Source organism: Nannospalax galili, unplaced genomic scaffold, assembly GCF_000622305.1.
Source record: "Nannospalax galili isolate Female #2095 unplaced genomic scaffold, S.galili_v1.0 scaffold3802, whole genome shotgun sequence".
Classification (NCBI taxonomy): domain Eukaryota; kingdom Metazoa; phylum Chordata; class Mammalia; order Rodentia; family Spalacidae; genus Nannospalax; species Nannospalax galili.
In genome coordinates, this window is record NW_008347605.1 from 167,728 (window position 1) to 187,473 (window position 19,746).

Genomic DNA, 19,746 nt, shown 5'->3' on the forward strand with positions numbered 1-19,746 from the left:
CTGGAGGTCAGCTATGAATAGTACCTAATGATCCTGCTGTGTTTTCACATTTACCTGTAGCTCTCACCAGATAATATATAGTCTGGCTTAAAAAGGGGGATAAAAGGCAATAGACGCAAAAGGACACTGCAAAGCTGCCGGGGTCTGTGGCTGGCAGCCCGCCACATGATATGCTTTCATTTTAAGTTTTGGATGTTTCTAGGTATGCAACTCGGTAGAACATGTGGAGCTCATGGACATATGACCTTATCAGAAATGGGTACCAAAATACGTGTTTTAAGCCCAGCAGAGTCTAAACTAATTGCAGAGGCTCAGTGTGCACAGAGACCTCATGTACACGCTGTAAATGCCAAATGGTGTATTGTTTAATGATTTCTCTGTTCTGTCCCTTTTAAGAAAAGGAAGTGCCCAACAGGCCCTTGCGTATGCGCATCCGGTCCTCAGATGACAGGCTGTCGGTTGCCTGGAAGGCGCCACGCCTGTCTGGAGCCAAGAGTCCGCGCAGATCTCGGGGTTTTCTTCTGGGCTATGGAGAGAGTGGCCGGAAGATGAACTATGTCCCGCTGACCAGAGATGAGAGGACACATGAAATTAAAAAGCTTGGTGAGTTTTATATCATCTGGTATGCCTTGCTTTGATCCTTTCAATGTTAGGAGCTTGCTGAGGATGGAATGCTCTCTTAGTTGTGACATTCACCTCTCAACCTTGATAATTATTCAAAAGTCTTCAAAATTAGCGTACTAGCTACTTTTCTTGTTGCTGTTACAAAACATCCAACAAAAACAACTTTGGGAAGGAAGGGTTTATTTTTGCTCACAGTTTGAGGGGTTCAGTCTGTCATGGAGGGGAAGGCAGGTGGCTCTAAGGTGGCTGGCCAGAGTGAGTGCACAGCTGGGACTCCCTGAATCTTGGCAGATTAGGAAGCAGAGTGGACAGGAAGTTGGGCTGGGCAATCCTGAAGGCTTGCCTCCAGTGGCCACTTCCCCCAGCAAGCCCCTCTTCGTAAACATTTCACTTCCTCCCAAATCAGCACCACCAGCTAGAGTTTGAGTGTTGAAACACACAAGCCTGTGTTCCATTTCACACTCAAACCACAACAGCTCCCGTTTGATCCTGTCTTGGTCTCCATCATTTTAACCTTTATTCAGTGACAGGACCAGACTGTCTTGTAAGTTTTTTCTGGATCCCATGCATACCACAGATGTCTTGTGCCAGGGCATTTTTCTAGATGTGAGGTGTTGTGGGGAGAGAAAATATTTGCCCTTTCTTTCTGGGCGAAGGAAGCATTGCCTACGGAATGCTACAGGAGTGTTTGCTGAGACCAGGAAATGCTGTGTATGTGGTCCATCCTGATCTGTGTCTTGACCTTTATAGACAGGCTGCTGATAGACACAGGCTGTGTTCTGAGAAGATGCTGCTTACCCCTGAGACTGCTGCTTCTGTGCTTGGAGGCAATGCTGATGGCCATGTCACTTCTGCCCTTGCCTCCAACCCCTTATTGACCTGGTGAATTGGAAGCACAGCTGGGCCCTTCTATATCTCCTCCTGGGGGAAGCCAGACTGTAGAGACTCAGGGGTCCAGGGTGGTCCTGGCAGCACATCTGTCTTCTGCTGGCACTCAAGTTAGAATGTCACTTGCTGCATGGCCTCCAATTTGCTCTTTTATTGGTAACACATATTTTAGCCCCCATGGCTGACTCATCTATATTTTCTCATGGGTCAATACTCAGGCAAGGGAGAGGCTGCGGTTTCTTGTATACCTGATAGTTTTGGTAATGGCATGGAGGCTGGTGGTGGAGCCCCTCTACCACTCAGGGCAGTGGAGGCTGGAGGTGGGAAAGAGCAAAAAGGGCAGCCACTGGCCTGTGGGATGTGAGGCTGTAACATGGAGATAGAAGCGTGGTACCTGTTGCTCGGCATGTCCTCTGTCATAAAAGGTATACTCTTCTCCAGGACAGATGGTAGGAAGTAGGGCTGGAGATAGGAGATAGGAAGGGAGAGACTGCCAGTGAGCATCACAGCCACCAGCATGATGCACAGTAATTTGGCTCAGGGAACACCACTGTGCAAGAATGGCTTCACTGGAGACAGAGCTCCAGCTGTGGTAAGAAGGCCTGGTGGCCCACTCTGAACACCAGTCTCCTTGGCTACGGGCAGAAGCACATGCATTCTGGAGCCCAGGCAAACAGTTCTGCAGCCTTCAGAACTCCTAAGCCCAGATTCCTGGACTCCCTGGACTTCACTGCAGGAGCTGAGAAACCTGTGTTTGCACTGGCAAAGGCCCTGAGTGGACAGTTATATCCCTACCTCCGAAGCAGCCCAGAAGGCCCCGTTCTATTGGCTGCTGTGATGAGCCACCTGCTGGACACTCTCTTGAAACACCAAGGCTCTGGGTTGGTTGGGTATTCCCAGTGTGGGTCAGCTGTGTGGCATTCTTTGTAGCTACGTGTTCCCCATATGGCGGCACTGGCCCTGCTGAGCCAGGCAAAGCCTCTGAGCCATCTCTTCAGACTTGCTCCAGGAAAGGGACCACCCCTCTGCTTCCAGGCCCTGTGAAATGTTGAGGGATTCAAGGAAACAACAGAAGAAGCCAGGATGGCTGTGCTTTGTAAAGAGCAGCTTGGGTATCATCAAGACCTAGAATCAGAGACTCAGTAGTGTGAAACCACAGAACAATCTGGAAACACTTCAGTCCTTCATTCTTGAGCTGTCCCTTTGCCGCTGACTGGTTTCACTACACATGTTGTTTGACTCTGTTTTGATGGTAGGGGCCAAATTCTTCCCAGAAACTCATCCGAAGAGTAGAGACAGGCTTCCCATGTTTGGTACTGGTGGGTGGTGGGGGGAATATTGTTCAAATGGAAACTCTCATTTTTTTAAGTCTCATGTATTAAATGTCGCTTAGCATCAATGTGGGTGTTTTGTGTGTGACTGTGACCAGGCCTCCCAGTTTTTCATTTCTTCAGCGCTGGACCTCTGATTCACATGAACTCTGGTTCCCTGAACTCCAGCAAATGTTGAGCCTGAGGTTAGAGTGTGCTCTAGGCCAGGCCTGAATGGACAGGGCATGCCCATCGGGCCTTTGCTACAGTGAATGTTGTCTTTTGAATTTTCATCTCATCCAAGTCACTGGACTTGCCATTAAGGGGTCTTGTGAAGAGAAGGTCTAAACAGAAGCTTCCTCCATGATGAGGTGGGATGGGGTAGAGAGGAGGTAAACTTTCTGTTATGTCCTAGAAAGTTTGTCTTTACAGTTTATCCTGCATAGGATTTGTGCTGTCAACTTAACCACCTAGAATCACCTGGGGAGAGTCTTCATGAGGAATTGTCTAGATCAGGTTGGCCTGTGGGCATGTCTTCAGGGGATAGTCTTGATTGTTAATCTGCATAGGAAGACCCAGCCCATTGTGGGTGACACCATTCTCTAGGCAGGCCCTGAACTGTGTAAGAGAGGAGAAGCTGACTGAGGGCAGGCAAGGAAGGCTATGTGTAGTCTTTCTTGGTTCTTCACTGTGGGTGTGATATGGCTAACTGCTTGTGTTTCTGCCTTGACTTCCCTGAAAGGATGGCTCCTAACCTGGATTTAAAAGTCAAATTAACCCTTTCTTCCCTTATGTTGTTTTTTTTTTCGGAGTATTTGTCATAGCAACTGAAATGAAACCAAAACAGGACTTCAACCCTGTTTACCACAGAGATACTACTGGCCACGTGGTAGACAGAAAGGAGACTCACGTTGAGGAACCTTGCGGGGAGTTGGCCTGAGGGTCCGTTGGCAGCGCTGCCTGCTGCTAGCCAGTCATTAACTACATCTTACTGATGGTCTTCTGTGTCAGTCAGTCCCTGGGAGAGGCAGCAGTGTTGAAGTGATGGTCGAAGGAGGCCCCCTCAGAAGGGGTTGGAGTAAACCCTGTAGGTGGTGAGGCCTTGGGGCTATGGAAAGGAGAGGAGATGGTAAGACCAGGTCAGGTGGGAGTGGAAGACAATACAGGACAAGTGAGTCCAGGGACTTTCAGGAAGATGCAGAAAGGAGAAACTAGGCAAGTAAAACATGGTATTGGTATTCTGCTGTCATACTCTTGAGGCTGGGGAGTGAGCCAGTGCTTGTTCTGATGGGGGAAGTGGTACCCTGGGGTCAAAGAGTGGTGATGTTGGAGCATCAGTTTGGAGACTGTACTCCCATTCCCAGTATGGAATAATCAGGGCACAGAAAGAAGCACATGTGTTCTGCTGAATTCTTTTTGTTTTATCTCTGCAATGGCTGCATGTGGTCTGCTCTTCCTCAGCTGTAGTTATTAAGAACCTGGGTCATGGAGACCTGGTTGTGAGACCAACTCACTCTACGACCATGGCAGTCAGCTCACTCCTCTGAGCTTGGACCCTTACCTGTGAAACAGAGACCATGACAAGGCCTCCCTTACAGGGTTTAGTGAGGGATAAATGAAGAGTGAGATGCTTAGCACAGTAGGGCAGGGTTGGGGAAGGGAGGGCAGGCCTTTAGGGCAAGTGTGCTCCTGAGCAATTAGGACGCAGTCCCACATCCTGCTCTTTGGTCCACAGCTTCAGAGTCCGTGTATGTGGTCTCCTTGCAATCCATGAACTCCCAGGGGCGGAGTCAGCCCGTCTATAGGGCTGCCCTCACGAAACGCAAGATTTCAGGTATGTTTCCAAGGATGCAATTGGTGAAACAGTGTTGAACACTATTCTCCACATGATAGTAGCTGTGACGGGATATGTGAACGTCTTGGGAGATGAAGGAAGACTAGAGGCAGAGCTGGTCATTTTTTGGGTGCAAACATGTTTCATTCATATGTAGAAGCTGGAGTGTTCTTGTGATGAAAACTATTTCACTGAGAATTCAGAATGGCTTCATGTGTGGTAGCTTTGCAATGCTAGAGGGAACGAGGCATAATCCATAAAAAGGTACAGTCTGACTCATCTGTAAATTGCTCCTAGTGAGACACTGAACAGAGCAGAACAAAGAGCAGTAGGTGTGGAAGGGTGGCACACAGACTGCATGTGCTGTCACAGGCACGTGCACAGAGACACACAGACACGTGTCATTTCAGCTAACTGTATAGATTGGCACTGAGAGGAATATGAAGATGCATAATTGTAGCTCACTAATAGCTCAATTATTATGCACTTAATGAAGTATATTTTTTCTCAGGTCCATTTATGGATATTTAAAATGTCACTCATAAATTACACATACACACACACACACACACACACACACACTATGATATAGATGTATTCCCCCACATACATCCCCAGGCCATGAGCCTCAGTAAGGCGTTGTTCTAGTTTCTTCCATGGAAGAACGTTCCTTACTGGCTCATGCAAAGCTAGCTTTCTTATATAGCTCAGGCCCACCTGCCTAGGGATGATGTCATCCACAGTGGACCAGACCCTCCCACATCAATCATCAATCAAAACAGTCTCTTACAGACATAGCCACAGGCCCATTTGATTTGGTCAGTTCTTCAACTGAGGCTCCCTCTTCCCAGGTGACCCTAAGTTGTGTCAAGTTGACAATAAAAACTGACCAGCATAGGAGGCAGCCCCCAGTTCATGAATCCATGATGTAGAGTAAAAATCATTGTGCTTTTTCACATTGTATAGAAAAGTTACTTCCTTTTTAATTGTCGATTGATTGCTATCATAAAAAATGGACTTTTTTTGGTCTTTTTGAGACAGGGTCTCCCTGTAGCTGGCCTGGAACTCACTATGTAGACCAGGCTGGCCTTGATCTCAGAGATCTACCTGCCTCTGCTTCCTGAGTACTGGGACTAAAGGCATGTGCCACCACGTCTAGCTAGAAAATGGATTTTCTAACAGTCTATTTCCAACTTTCCCTACTTAGGTAAAGTCTGTCTTTTTGAAAGATGACCCGTGAAAAGTAAAATAAAACAAAACAAAAATAAAATCAAATCAAAGCAAAACAAAACCATAAGAGACTTTAAAAAAAGCAAAGTTGAAGACACCTTGTGTCTTACTTGATGGAACTTTGTGACTGTATTTTTTGATGACAAGGATAAATCTCCATAAGACATTGGCAAACTGAACTCTATTTTATATCTGAATATAAAATTTAATCTGCCTTGCAACTACATATTCTAAAATGCCAGGACCCTGAATCCCATGAGATTCTTAAGAGTTGTTTGAATTAGAAGTTTTACTTCATCTCAAGATCACTGAGGAATTACAAATCGAGTTTTTCTCTCCTCAAATGTTTGCTTTCATAAAAGTTTTATTTTTTCTCAGAACGTATAACATGTAATGAGCAAACACTGAGTTTCTTGCAGTCTCTCCCACAAAAGTGCAGCATCCTCTTTACAGTCTACACGCTGATTGGCTCAGGCAACTTTTAAAGTAAATTGTTCATTTCTTAGACTGTGCTTAAGATAAGCAAGAGTGGTTTTTTTTTCTATACAGACCAGATAACTGCTTAGCTTTCTGATCACCTCATTTGACCTACATTAAGCATAAGCAACTGAAAGTTATGCAGGGTGAGGCCTGTGGTAAGAGGAGGCCTCCTGTGCACTTACTGTCATTTCAGAAGAGGCTGAGCTGGATATACCTGAAGACATCACTGTCCGGGTTATATCGTCGCAATCTGTGCTCGTAGCCTGGGTAGATCCTGTTGTGGAAAAACAGAAGAAAGTTACTGCGTCAAGGTGCGTATGCTCATTTCTCATCTTTATGTATGATAAATACGGCTTTTCTGGCCCTGAAATCGTGTAAATATGTATTTAGTGCTTTTAGTTAATTATATGGGTGTTGGCCCCTCTCTTGATGCTGAATATTCTATAGCAGTCTAGTTCCCACAAATCACACACTACCAGGGCCTGGATGTAAGTCACAGAGCAGGACTTCGCATCTCGCTTGGCTTTACTGTGTGTGTAAATTTCCTGCATTCCGTGTCTCCCTTGGCATCATTTATGTGTGGCCTCCTCTCACTGACATTCTGCTAATGGGCAGTGTCACTCTGGGAGGAGTCTTGCTGGAGTCAAGGCGGGATGGATTTTTATGTAGAGTGTTGGTTATCTGTCTAATGTTTCACACTTGGTGGCTCCTCAGTAGACATTCGTTGAACTCTGAACTGTGTCATGTCCTGCTTGGCTATGCATAACAAAAAGCATCTTCTTTTCTCTTAGGCCATGATGTTAGGCTAGTCTGGTTTTCATTTATAGTAGCAGTAGGTGAAAAGCTAACCAGTATGTTAGAATAATCTTCATGTTAAAAAGCCACTGGTGGGGGCTGGAGAGATGGCTCAGCGGCTAAGAGCACTGACTGCTCTTGCAGAGGACCTGGGCTCAATTTCTAGCACCCACATGGCGTCTATGAACGGCCCTTAACTCCAGTTCCAGGGGAATCCGAAGCCCTCTTCTGACCTCCTCAGCATTGCATGACATGGATACACTCACATACATGCAGGCAATACACTCATACACATAAAATAAAAATAATAAATAAAATGTTTTTTGAAAAAAACCACTGGTGAATATAGACATTATGGTTTTGTGTGACCAATGACTGAATAGTTTATATAACGAAAAGGAAGCCAAAGATTCTGTGGCCTGGTTATTTTGTATTAAATTTTGAACCTGTTTGCAACCAGGAAAGGGGAATGCACTTTGAAATACAAGAAGTGTAATGCTCAAATCATAAACATATAGGAACTATTATCCACATTAAACACAGAACTTCCTTGATTGTCTGCTGGTAGAATGGCACGTCTCTTTTGAAAGACCACAGAAGAGTCACTGGCTTGGGAGACATTTGATCTCCCTGCCATGGCGTGCTCCTGGTTGCTCCTGGCTTTGATTTCCAACACCTTGCTGAAAAGCAGGAGAGGTTTGAATGTTCTCAGGAGACCTGCTGTGTTAGCTGCTGTGCCATGCCTTCAACTGAAATCTCTCCTGACTTATTAAATGTAATGAATAGAACTTGTGTGTGTGTGTGTGTGTTTGTATATGTACGATATGCATGCACATACACATGCATGTACATGTGGAGACCTGAGATCAACCTTGGGTACTGTTCCTCAAGTGTTTTATTTATTTATTTATTTATTTATTATTTATTTATTTATTTATTCATTTATTATTTAATTTTGAGACAGGGTTTCTCAATAACATGAAGCTTACCAAGTAGGTTAGGCTGGTAGTCTGGCTGGCTAGCAATCCCCAGGGATCCAGCTGCCTCTGCCTTCCTCCCCACACTGGGATTACAAACATGTACCACCAAGCCCAGCTTTTTTACATGGTTTCTGGGGATCAAACTCAGGTCCTCATGCTTGTACTGCAAGTACTTTATCAATTGAGCCATCTCCCCAGCCTTCTGAAAAGACATTTTTAATGCCCCAAATTCTTTACCACAAAGAACAGTTCTGTTCAGAGGAGTCCGATACAGGACTTGCTGCTCTCAGATCACTGAGAATTCTGCCCTGGGGTTTTTGAGTATTGGTATGTTTGTTATTTCTCTCCCTAAAGATTACACACCTAGGCTCCTTTTGTAAGCCACTCTGTCCTGTTTTATTTGTTACACATTTTATTCCATTTCATAGCAATAAGTCTACTCAAGACCACATATTCCCCGAGCCTTCAGAACCATGTCTGAAATGATTCTTTTTGGCATTTCTCTGAAGAGCCAGGATTCCTGGGGCCAGTTCCAGCTCTCAATGTCATCCCTGTCTGCAGCCTGTGTACACGTACATCCCTGAGAAATTAGTTACGCCATAAGTTCTTCCTCCCCCTTTATCCCTTCCTTTTAACACCTTTGCATGGTCTTTTGACCCTTAGGACATTTTAGGTTTTGGATAGCACTGTGACTCATATTTCCAAGCCTATTTTTTCACACCTTTCCTTGAACCTTTTTTGCCTCAGCTTCTGGCTCAATAACATACTAAATTCAGCTTTTTCTTCTCTGATTTCCCTACTTGCTTCTGAAAGTCCTCACTTATGGGGAAGACCAGGAGTCTGGACCTCAGCTGTAGCTCTGGCCAACTGGATGCATGTTGTGTGTGTTTCCTCACAGACAGTACACTGTGCGCTACCGAGAGAAAGGGGAGTCGGCAAGGTGGGATTACAAGCAAGTGGCTAACAGGCGCGTGTTGGTGGAGAGCCTGATTCCAGACACTGTATATGAATTCGCAGTCCGCATTTCACAGGGTGAAAGAGAAGGCAAATGGAGCCCGTCCGTCTTCCAAAGAACGCCAGAGTCCGGTCTGTGTTTGAAGTGACCTTGGAGTCTCAATGGAGAATTATTCCTAAATTGAGATTTAGAGACAATCTAAGAAGTCAATAGTAATAGGGTCCAGCAAGGCAGTTTTTCAAAAGGCACACTAGCCATTAAAAATAGAAAGAGAGAAAGAGAGAGAGAGAGAGAGAGAGAGAGAGAGAGAGAGAGAGAGAGACGAGGGCAGCTTCCTTGGGGCAATATCTTGTCCTTGGCTGGCTGGCCTTTTTCACCAAAATGTTGTTCTGACATGTCAAATCCATCAAGTTCCAGTGTCTAGTACATATAAGTCACTATTGGAGGTATAGATGTCCCTGGGTGACAAAGCTTTCATTGTTTGAGGTAATCTTCTTGCCTGAGGCTGGGTTATATTTGAGTTTGGGAGAGAATTTTCCCCTGTAGCCAAGGCTCTGACTCAATAACAGCCAAATCTATGTCTTTAAAAGTTGTACTGAAAGGAAGTTGCAACTGGATTTTGAACTTTTTTAGATATTGCAATATTTAGCCGTGAAAGAAATTCTGGATTCTTAGAAGCTTGTTTCTAGATGTGTCTAAACTCACTGGTAGGAGTCGGTACAAGTCACACAAATCACTCCACCCCACAAAGCCAGTGTAGAACTCTCCCTATGCGTCATCAGCCCAAGTACACCATCTCTTCGATAACCACTGTGTACAGGGCCCTGAATTTATTTCCATGCAGGAGCTCGGTGAGAACTTTGTGAAATGTTTGCTTCCTTGTCATCTTATAGCTCCCACCACAGCTCCTGAGAACTTGAACATCTGGCCAGTCAGCGGCAAGCCTACAGTAGTCACTGTATCCTGGGACGCACTGCCGGAAACGGAGGGGAAAGTAAAAGGTAGGAATCACCTCCTTAGCCTCTGAATGGCCTTGATTCTGAGAAACACTGCTCAACTCCACAGTTTTTGTGCCTGACAAAGAACTGGAGAAGCAACAGAGACAAGACACAAACCCCAGCAGGAGAAGGCTCCAGCAGGGTTTGCACTGTGAGAGCTAAGCAGTCACCAAGGTGATTGTTGTTCACCTTCCTGTAGGCAGGCCTTTGGGTAACCATCCTGAAGATGCTGCTAATTGCATGGTGTGATATTATAACCTTTAAATCCTTACATTCATACTAGAGTTTTCCATTGTATCTGTGAGATCCAGAAAGGAGTCAGCAAGGACCCCTGGGAACATAAAGACCTTTAATGAGACCATAAATACTTTTAATGGGGCTGAAAAGCCTCATCATGATTTCCACAGAGTGGATTTATTTCAACCTGTATTGATTTATTTAGGTCTTGGAAAGATAAAAATAAAATTAGAAAAAAGATTACTGGAGTTTTAAAAGATAAAAATAGAATGAGATATTTACAGCTAGTTAAATTAAAAAATAGTCTGCTGGGAATACTAAATAAGCCCACAAATCTTTTCCTTTCAATGTAAAAGCACTTAAAAAAGGGTCAGAGGTCTGGAGATGTTTTAAAGACTCGTATTGGGTGTTTCCTGGCTTTGCCTACACAAATGTAGCCTCGGGATAGGAAAGAATAGAATATTTATTCAAAGAAAGGAATATTTTCATTGTTGTTAGGTTTGGGGAGGCAAACTTGAGTCTGATAGATCCAAAAACTATGAAAAGTTTATGTAAGCTTAAAGAAACATGGAAAACACTACCAATCGCCCTTAGAATTTCTTGGTTGAAAATATTGAATGGTTCTTTTTGTGTGTTTGACTATGTTAACTTTGCTTACATGTAGGCTGTCTTTTCATAGGACGGCAGGGCCTTTGAAAGACAATGGGGAATGACATTTTTTATACTCAGTGTTTTCTTTCCCCTTTTTGAAAAGAAGGGCTTTATTCTTTTTGAAAAGTTTTATTTTTATTTTCAGTGTATGAGTATTTTGCCTGCATGCAATGTAAGTGTACCCATGTATGCAATGCCTACAGAGGTCAGAGAAGGATGTCAGATCCCCTGGAACTGGAGCCGTGGATGGTTGTTAACTGCCATGTGGGTGCTGGGAACCCAGGTCTTCTGCATAAGCAGTGCTCTGAAGAGCACTGAGCCATCTCTCCAGCTCCCTGTTCTTCTTCTTGCTTTTCCCCTTCCACACAGGAATAAGTCAGAAACAAATGAAGAGAATATATATTTAGCTGTCCCCTTCCCTTTAAGGCGTTGTTTTTATGACAGAGTGAACACTAAGTATTGTATTAAGTATTGCGATGCAGAAAAGGCCTCTGAAAATGGAATAAAGGTATCTTTTTTCTTTATTTTTATTAGTTACTTGAAAATTTCATACAACGTATTTTGGTCACAGTCACTCACCCTCCCACAACCCCTCCCAGACCCATCCCCTTCCCTAACCACCCAGCTTTGTGGCTTTTTTTTAGGGGAAGTGGGCACATTGTCCCACCCCTAACTGAGGAGCTGCTGAATAGGTAGCTTCTGGGAGAGGGAGAATCAGTTTTCTTTAAGACTGTGGTTCCTGGTTGGTCCACCGAGCTCCAGTGGATGACCCATACACCCAGGAGTATTTGGGCAGCACAAATTAGACTCATTGGGTTTAAAGACATGTTTTTGGATGACTATATCAATAATGCTAAAAAAATACAATATTGCTCATTTAGTGAATTTTTATCATGTTATGGATTCACATTTTCTCTCCTACATGTTAGTTTATATTTATAGCTATTTGCTGAAAGAAGCTACTGATCACCAGCTAAATATTGCCAGAAATAATGATAGCTACTGAATGTATATTTGAAATAACTTGTGTATCTTAACCCTGCTTAATTTTCATAAGGGTGTAATAAATGGGACTGAAGGTCATAATTAATTGGGGCATTTTCTATTTCTAGGAAGCATAAAATAGGAGGGTATACATTTTGACATGGTTGAATGTTTCCAGATGAATTTAATCCATTAAAATCACAATTGCAAAGTTTTGTAGATAGTCAGTGCTCTCAGTTCCTACTTTTGATTGCCACAAATGACTAGTTTGCTCCTTTTCAATGAGAAAGGAATGCTGTTTTCCCAGACAGATGATGTAAAGGCGTTTCTGGTTGAAAGATTATTTTTTCCCTCTTGTTCTTTTTAAGGCATTAGAACTTAAAGAAAAGGGGACATCCCACATATTCCTGGTAATTACTTGTAATTTTCTGTGATTAAGATTATTTTCTAAAGTTGTTCTCATATCAATTTGTTAAGTTTTCTCAGATCTAAGTTTATTGAGAGGAAAATAGACAAGGTCAGTTTTTAGTTGGGTATTAAAATTGCACTGTAAAATATGACTATATAAATTATAATATTCCCACATAATCAAAGAAATAGTTTCTTAGACTGAAATGTCCATGGTTTTCAAAGTTCAAAAGTATTATATGCTTATAGACAGAGCCAATTAAAGACGGAAGCATTAGTTACTACACAGGTCTATCAGTAACTTTTCTTCACAGATTTCAATACTGTGAAATATTCTCATCAGCCTATATTGAATAAGAACACATAATTTTTGCAAGAGTGAAGTTATAGTCCGAATATAGAATTTTTCTGAGTTAATATTCTGAAAATAACTCCACTTGGTAATTGAAACTTGAGGCATCAGCAGTTCCTCAGAATCAGTTCTGGGCAGTTGTCACTTTCTTTGACTCCTGGTTTCTTACGGTGGGGATATGCCAAGGCCAACGTAGCAAGTCGGTAAATAAACTCAAAAACTAAACAAAAAGCCCAAGCGTAAATATATTTCGTCAACTGTACAAAGATAAGCCTCCTAGGTTTCATGAGCTTAACTTGCTTAAAATAGCAAGTTGCCTGCTTGTGAGCTTCAGGGGCCCTGACGAGGGTGAGCGCTCCGTCTGCCCCATCCATCTGCTGCAGCTGTTGACCTGGCCTGCACAGCCAGGGTGTTAGTTTCAGCAATGTGTGCTCTAATACATCCTGCCCATACAGGCTGTCTGCTGGACACAGGACCGTTTTCACTTTCTTCCTTTCAACCATCTGCCAAATCATTTCAGAATACATTCTTTCATATGCCCCGGCTCTCAAACCATTTGGAGCAAAGTCCCTCACCTTCTCTGGACACACTACTTCTGCCTTGGTGGACGGTCTGCAGCCTGGGGAACGCTATCTGTTCAAAATCCGGGCCGCAAACAGGAGAGGCCCCGGGCCACACTCCAAAGCCTTCATTGTCGCTATACCAACAAGTAAGCATTGTGCGTCCCCGGCTTCCTCTCCTCCTTTCCTTCATTCAGCTGTTTGTTTTGTGTCACTTTCGATCCTGCTTCTGGGTTTAAAACTGCTCAGTTGATGATTTTGGAGGGCTAAGTTTGCACAGCAGTTTCCAAAAATATTTTTGTGGTCCTTTTAGAAATTAATCTCCCTAAAATGTTACTGATTGCTGGTAGTATTAGTAATTATTACATTTTTATCAACATTAATTATATGACTGATCTTGTGACATTGTTTAAATTGGGGCTTATATTGAGAGGGAAAGAACATTTTTGTAAGCTTAATGTGACATTTTTAAAGTGTTAGCCTTCTGCTACACAGCAGTTAAAATAATTTTTATTATTTTTATTTGTGAGTATGAGTGTATTGCCTGCATGCGTGTAAGTGCACCCGTGCTGTGCAGTGCCTGAGGGGGTCAGAAGACAGCATCCGATTCCTCTGGAACTGCAGTTATAGATGGTTGTTAGCCACCATGTGGGTGCTGGGAATTGAACCCCAGTCTTCTGCAAGAGCAGCCAGTGCTCTTAACTGCTGAGTCATCTCTCCAGCCCCTACACAGCATTTAAAAAGGTCACTTTGTACTGTATTATTTTAGAATGCAATTCTTTATTCAGAAGAATTTTATTTGTCTGGCTTATCTGATCAGTGTTAAAACCAGCCAGCAAGTTCATGAAGATCCAAACATGTGTGGGCTGTTTTTGGACCATGCTTTCTTTCCCACTTCTCCACACATATGCACCTCTCTCCTTCATGCAGGCTGTGAGGATACACAGACTATAGCAATACTACACAGCTTTATGTTGAGAGAAACTGAAAAAGATGTTTGTTCCCTCAAAGTCTCCCCATTGCTATGTAAATTCCCTTCCCAATACAACCTCCCTTCCCTCCGTCAGTTCTGCGTTGCAGGGTGCATTTAATATAGTAGTTTGCCTCCTCAGGAATCTTTATTTTAAGCATTATTTTGGAATTACAAATGCATCCATTATGAAAAAAATTTCAAGCCAGAAAGAGGAAGCAAAAACAAGGGTATTTGGGAAAATAGGAGATTCTTTGTGATGCTGCAGAATTTACAAGCTTGCTGATCACCTCTCTTACGTGCAAGGTCCAGACACATATTCCCATAGAATTTTGAGTGTAGCTCACTTGACACTAAGGTAGCTATAATACATTTCTAACACACTGATGATTATTTTAAGAACCTTCTACTTACTATTTTGCACTTATAAAACCAGTGAATTACAGTCATCCCTCAGTGTTCTTGGGAGGCTGGTTCCAAGACCCCCAGGGATACCCAAATCTAAAGATAAGTCCTTTACATGAAATAGAAGATTTTTGCATAGAACCTGTGCACGTTTTCCTGTATACTTTAAACCATTTCTAGCTTGCTTACAAAACTTAACCCAGTGGAAATGCTACATGAATACTATATTATTTAGGGGGAAAAAAGAAGAGCTAGTATATGTATAATGTTCAGTACAGACAGAGTTGGGTCCCCTTCCAAACATTTCCAAACAAGATCCACTGAATCTGCAGTTCTAGAATCCATCAATATGAGGGACTGACTATATATCAAAGTACCCATTTCAGAATTTCTTCAAATGGTCAATTGTGGCAACCCATGACTCAATCCATACACATGTTCTAGTTTCTTAAACACGTTTGTTACTTAAAGCAAAATAGAACTTAAAAAAAATTGTTATAGCCAGGCATGGTGGTGCACACCTTTAATCCCAGCACTTGGGAGGCAGAGGCAGGTGGATCTCTGTGAGTTCTAGACCAGCCTGGTCAGCATAGCGAGTTCCAGGACAGCTGGAGCTCTAGGGAGACCCTGTCTCAAAAAAGACAAAAAAAAATTGTTATAATTGTGAATACACATTGCTAGTGTTCCAAGGAATTAGAAGTGATCATTTTTGATGTTCGATTTGGCACACCTCTATACTACATGGTAGTTACTTTTAAATTTTCTTTGACATCCATTCTTTGAAATCTGTTCTAGCCAGTTCCAATGAGGTCAACACCCAGCAGAACACAAAGGAGAGTTGGAAACAGGAAAAAGCCCAGCCTTCCACACCTGCTCCCCAAACCACAGCTGCCTCAGAACACACCTCCCCAAGCAGAAATGTCAAGGATCTTCTCCTTGATTTAAAGAACAAAATCCTGGCCAATGGCGGGGTGCCCAGAAAAACCCAGCTTCGCCCTAAGATAGGAAAATTGGATCCTCAGTCCACAGAACTCACTGACGATGAGGAACTGGATTCCCTTGAGGACCCTCGGTCCTCACAGTCAGCAGCCCAAGACCAGAGACGACCCCCGAGGCTACCAAGCAGATCTGGCCACTGGGTCCCAGCTGCCGGCAAGACTCCAGGGAGGCCGGGGCTACCAGCACTGCAGCGGAAGGAAGGCATGGATAGACGTGGCCCCCCACTGGCCTCTCACCTTCACCCAGGGATCACACCCTCAGTGGAGGCCTCTTCTGCCCACCACCAGGCCAGCTCTACAAACAATGATGCTCTGAACCGAGGCGAAGATGAGCAAACAGGCTCCTCCCACCCCAAGACTGCTTCCCCCCAGCAGCTGTCTCCCAAGAGCCCCACCCCAGCGTGGCCAGCCCTGTCCCCCAGCCGCCACTCCAACTCTAGAAGCCCAGTGCACCCAGGCACAAACCCAGCCTCATCTGCACTGAGGCCTCCCCAATCTGCCACTGGTGTGGAAGAGTCCAGTGCTCCAACCCCACCCTTGAGGCGTTCTCCAATGCATAGAGGGTCCTCTCGGCTCCTGCCGGCCCAAACACATACCAGATCCCCGTTTTCCAGGGGCGGGAAGGGTGGGCACGAAGCCCCTGCAGCCAGTTCCCACGTGCCCTCACGGTCTGGGTCAGCCACGCCATCCTCTGGCTCTTCTAGGACAGAGGGTCCGGAGGAAGAGGACACTTCTGATGGTGGGGGCAACAGTGTCAGAGTCGCAGAAGACACCGGAAGGCAGGCTGAGGTCACTGCCCAGACCCAGCAGGCCCGGCCTGCCTCTGGACACTCCAGTTCGCTCCGGAATAAGCCCTTCACCGCCCACAGCAGGATTCCGAACAGGTTCCCCAGTGGCCGGGGACTAAGGCTGCAGTCCTCTGGGTCCCCTCAATCTACACCAGCCTCAAGAATCTTCACCAGGGCTCCTTCACAGCCAGCATCCTACCCTAGACCTGGTTCAGATGTCCATGGAGATGGTGAGGATGAGGAACCACTTCCAGCCACTGTGGCCAATGGCCACTTGCCTTCCTCCTCCAGGCACCCAGCTTCTGGGGGCCCCGACCCCCTAAGAAGAGGCTCCCAGCGAGGGGCCAGCTTGTACCAGAAGGAGCCCATCCCAGAGAACCCCAAAGCTGTCGGAGCAGATGTGCATCCCCAGGGCAAATCCTCACTATCCTCCAAGGCACAGGACGTTCAACAGAGTACCGAGGACGAAGCACCCCAAACGCACCCAGTGTCCACAGGTCGGCTTCGGTCCCCTGCTCGGCCTCCAGCAGCGAGGCCACAGCCCTACCCTGGGTCCAGTGTTCCCAGAAGGATGGCACCTGGCCGGACCGCAGAAAAGCAACACGAGGTCCCTGGTCCCCAAAGCAAGGACTCGGACCGGTCACTTTCCCAGCCCAGGCTAGCAATTGCTCACGCAGGGCATGACGATCCCTTGTCACAGGGTAGCACCCACTCAGACCGGCACACAGCAAGCTCCCGTGGGGTGCGCCCTTCACCTCCCCAGGGCCAGGATGAGGAATCCCAGAACACCTATGACGACAACAGCACCAAAGGCGAGGCCCCAGACACCCGGGCCCCCACGCACTCCACGCGTGCCAAGGATGCCACCCCGTCCCTGCTCAAGCACAGCAGACCCCAGCCAGAGCACGGAGGCTCCTCTGGGAGGCCCAGCCGGCCCGCCAGCCTCCACCCCCGGGCCCAGGTCCCTGGCAGGGCTGGGGTCCAGACCACACCAGGGAAGAAGACCTCGCCTTCTAAGCGTCCCCAGTCATCTGAGTCTCGGCAATTGGTCTCCACCGAGGAGGAGGAGGAGCAGGAGGAGCAGGAGGAGGAATTTTTAAAAGGCAAGGAAGACCCTGTGGCTGCCACTGTTCCAAAGCGGCCTTTTTCTTCCACTGCTCGGGGCAGCACATATGCTGCCCAGGATAGGGCTGCCCCGCGGAGCCCTGTGCAGGAAAATGGAAAGAGACCACCAGGCAGCCCTCTAAGGGCCTCACACCTGCCTACCGAACACCTGCCTCGCAACCCGGCCACGGTCAGTCCCATCCCGAGCACACACTCCTGGCCAAGGCACGCCACCCATGCCCCTCCCAGCTTCTCCTCCACCACGCCCATGCTCTCCTTGCGCCAGAGGATGCAACGCAGATTCCGGACCCCTGTCTCCCGCCAGTCTCCGCCTCTGAGACCTGTGCACAGTCAAGGTAACTGGTTTTCACCAACAGCTACCTAACCTTTTATTTTCTTCCTAAACAGTGCTCCGTGATCACCACAACTTCTGAGCATTAAATTTTCTTATTTATTTTTATTTTATGTGTATGAGTGCTTTGTTTATGTGTATGTAAGTGCACTCATGTGGTGCAAAGTCTTTGGAGGCCAGAAGAGAGTGTTGGACCCCTTGGAACTGGAGTTACCAACAGTTGTTAGCTACCATGTGGGTGCTAGGAACCTAACCTAGGTCCTCTGCAAGAACAGCTAGTGCCCTTAAGCAGTGAGCTATCTCTCCAGTTCCTCTAACAATGAAAAAAAACAAAACAAACAAACAACAAGTTTATTTTGTAACTAAGCAACCACCATATCCAAGCACTGTGTTTAGAGATTTGCAAACAAGGCAAATCACTTTCCTATTTGTTGAGTCTCTTGGGGCCAGCATGTGGACCCCACTTTTCAGATGAGCTTGACACTCAAGGATCAGAGCTGCTGACTTTAAATCACATTTCTAGGTGATGTCAGAGCTGCAGTTGTATCCCTAACACAAAGCCCACCATCCCATCACCCTCCAAACTTCCTCTTTGAATCCCTTGACATCTGTGTAAATGGGTCACAGCCAACATTTTCCAACAGTTATTCATTTTTAAATAATAATATTTTATTATTTTTATTTTATGTGTATGAGTGTATTATATTGCCTGCATGTATGTAAGTGCACCCATGTCATACAATGCCCATGGATGTCAGAAGAGGGCATTGGATCCCCTGGAACTAGAGTTACAGATGGCTGTTAGCCACCATGTGGGTGCTGGAAACCAAACCCTGGTCCCTGGCAAGAACAAACAGTGCTCTTAACCGCTGAGCCATCTTTCCGTCCCCTTTCGGTTGTTCGTTTGCAGTACACGATATGTTAGGTAGGTGTGAAAGCTTATCTTGTTCTTATCCGCCCCTCTATCTTCCATAGCCAAAACTCGACCTAACACACCCCAGATCAAACTCAAATGTCTTGATTCATAGTGCTCAGGCATTACAATCAACAGATAGTGTCTATAACCTGCAGGAAACACATGGTAGACAGTTATCACACAGTAGCATCAGGACAATATGTGTCCCAAATTCTGTAACAGAGGCTGGAAAATAGACCAACTGTGAACTAAGATCTATCTGTACACCCAGGGCAAGGTCTAAGGTATTTACTATAAATTTCCATTTTGTTTAACCATATACTCTTCTTGAATATAATGGATTTCTTAGAACATTCTTGAACAAATGTATTAGTATTGCATGGTATTTGTGTATTTATTTGGGACGGGTCTTACTTTGTAGTCTAGACTTGCCTAGAACTAGCCATGTGTCTCAGGCTGGCCTCAAACTCAAAACAGTCCTCTTGCCTCAGCTTCTGGAGCACCATCATGCTTGGCAGGATTTGTTAATTTGCATGATACCTTGTCCCATATTGAGGAGAGTTTTTCATTAAGACTATTTTGTACAAAAGCATGACCCTATTAATAGATGTAAAGCTTAATTTTGCCTTGTGTGTTGTAGGAACTCAATACATGTTTGCTGGATAAGGAAAGAATGAACTAAGTAAGTCTGACCAGCACTGTTGTAAGAAGTCCCAGCCTTCCATCCCTAGGGGAGGCTGGGCCACGGAACCTCCCAGCCGAGAGCCCAGGCCAACTGTCCCTGAGAATAGATACAATTCTGAGGGCCACTCCTGCCCCTGCCTCAGCCTCAGCAAATACTTTCCAAGCAGCACAGCAGGGTCCAGAACGCTGGGGAGCACGCATGACTCCTAGGCACCTGAGGACTGGGTCTAGAATCAGCTTGAA

At 45.3% G+C, this 19,746-nt stretch overlaps 1 protein-coding gene across 1 annotated transcript in view; it reads left to right on the forward strand.

Moving 5' to 3' along the window:
* The window catches only part of Fndc1 (fibronectin type III domain containing 1), a gene marked incomplete at its 3' end in the record, with an annotated part of 94,656 nt that overhangs the window by 44,680 nt on the left and 30,230 nt on the right, over nt 1-19,746 (forward strand). Inside the window, 7 exon segments of the mRNA XM_008844319.3 lie at nt 397-603; nt 4,558-4,656; nt 6,560-6,677; nt 9,040-9,227; nt 9,990-10,097; nt 13,247-13,435; nt 15,457-17,907. Coding sequence (XP_008842541.3) covers nt 397-603; nt 4,558-4,656; nt 6,560-6,677; nt 9,040-9,227; nt 9,990-10,097; nt 13,247-13,435; nt 15,457-17,907 — 3,360 coding nt within the window.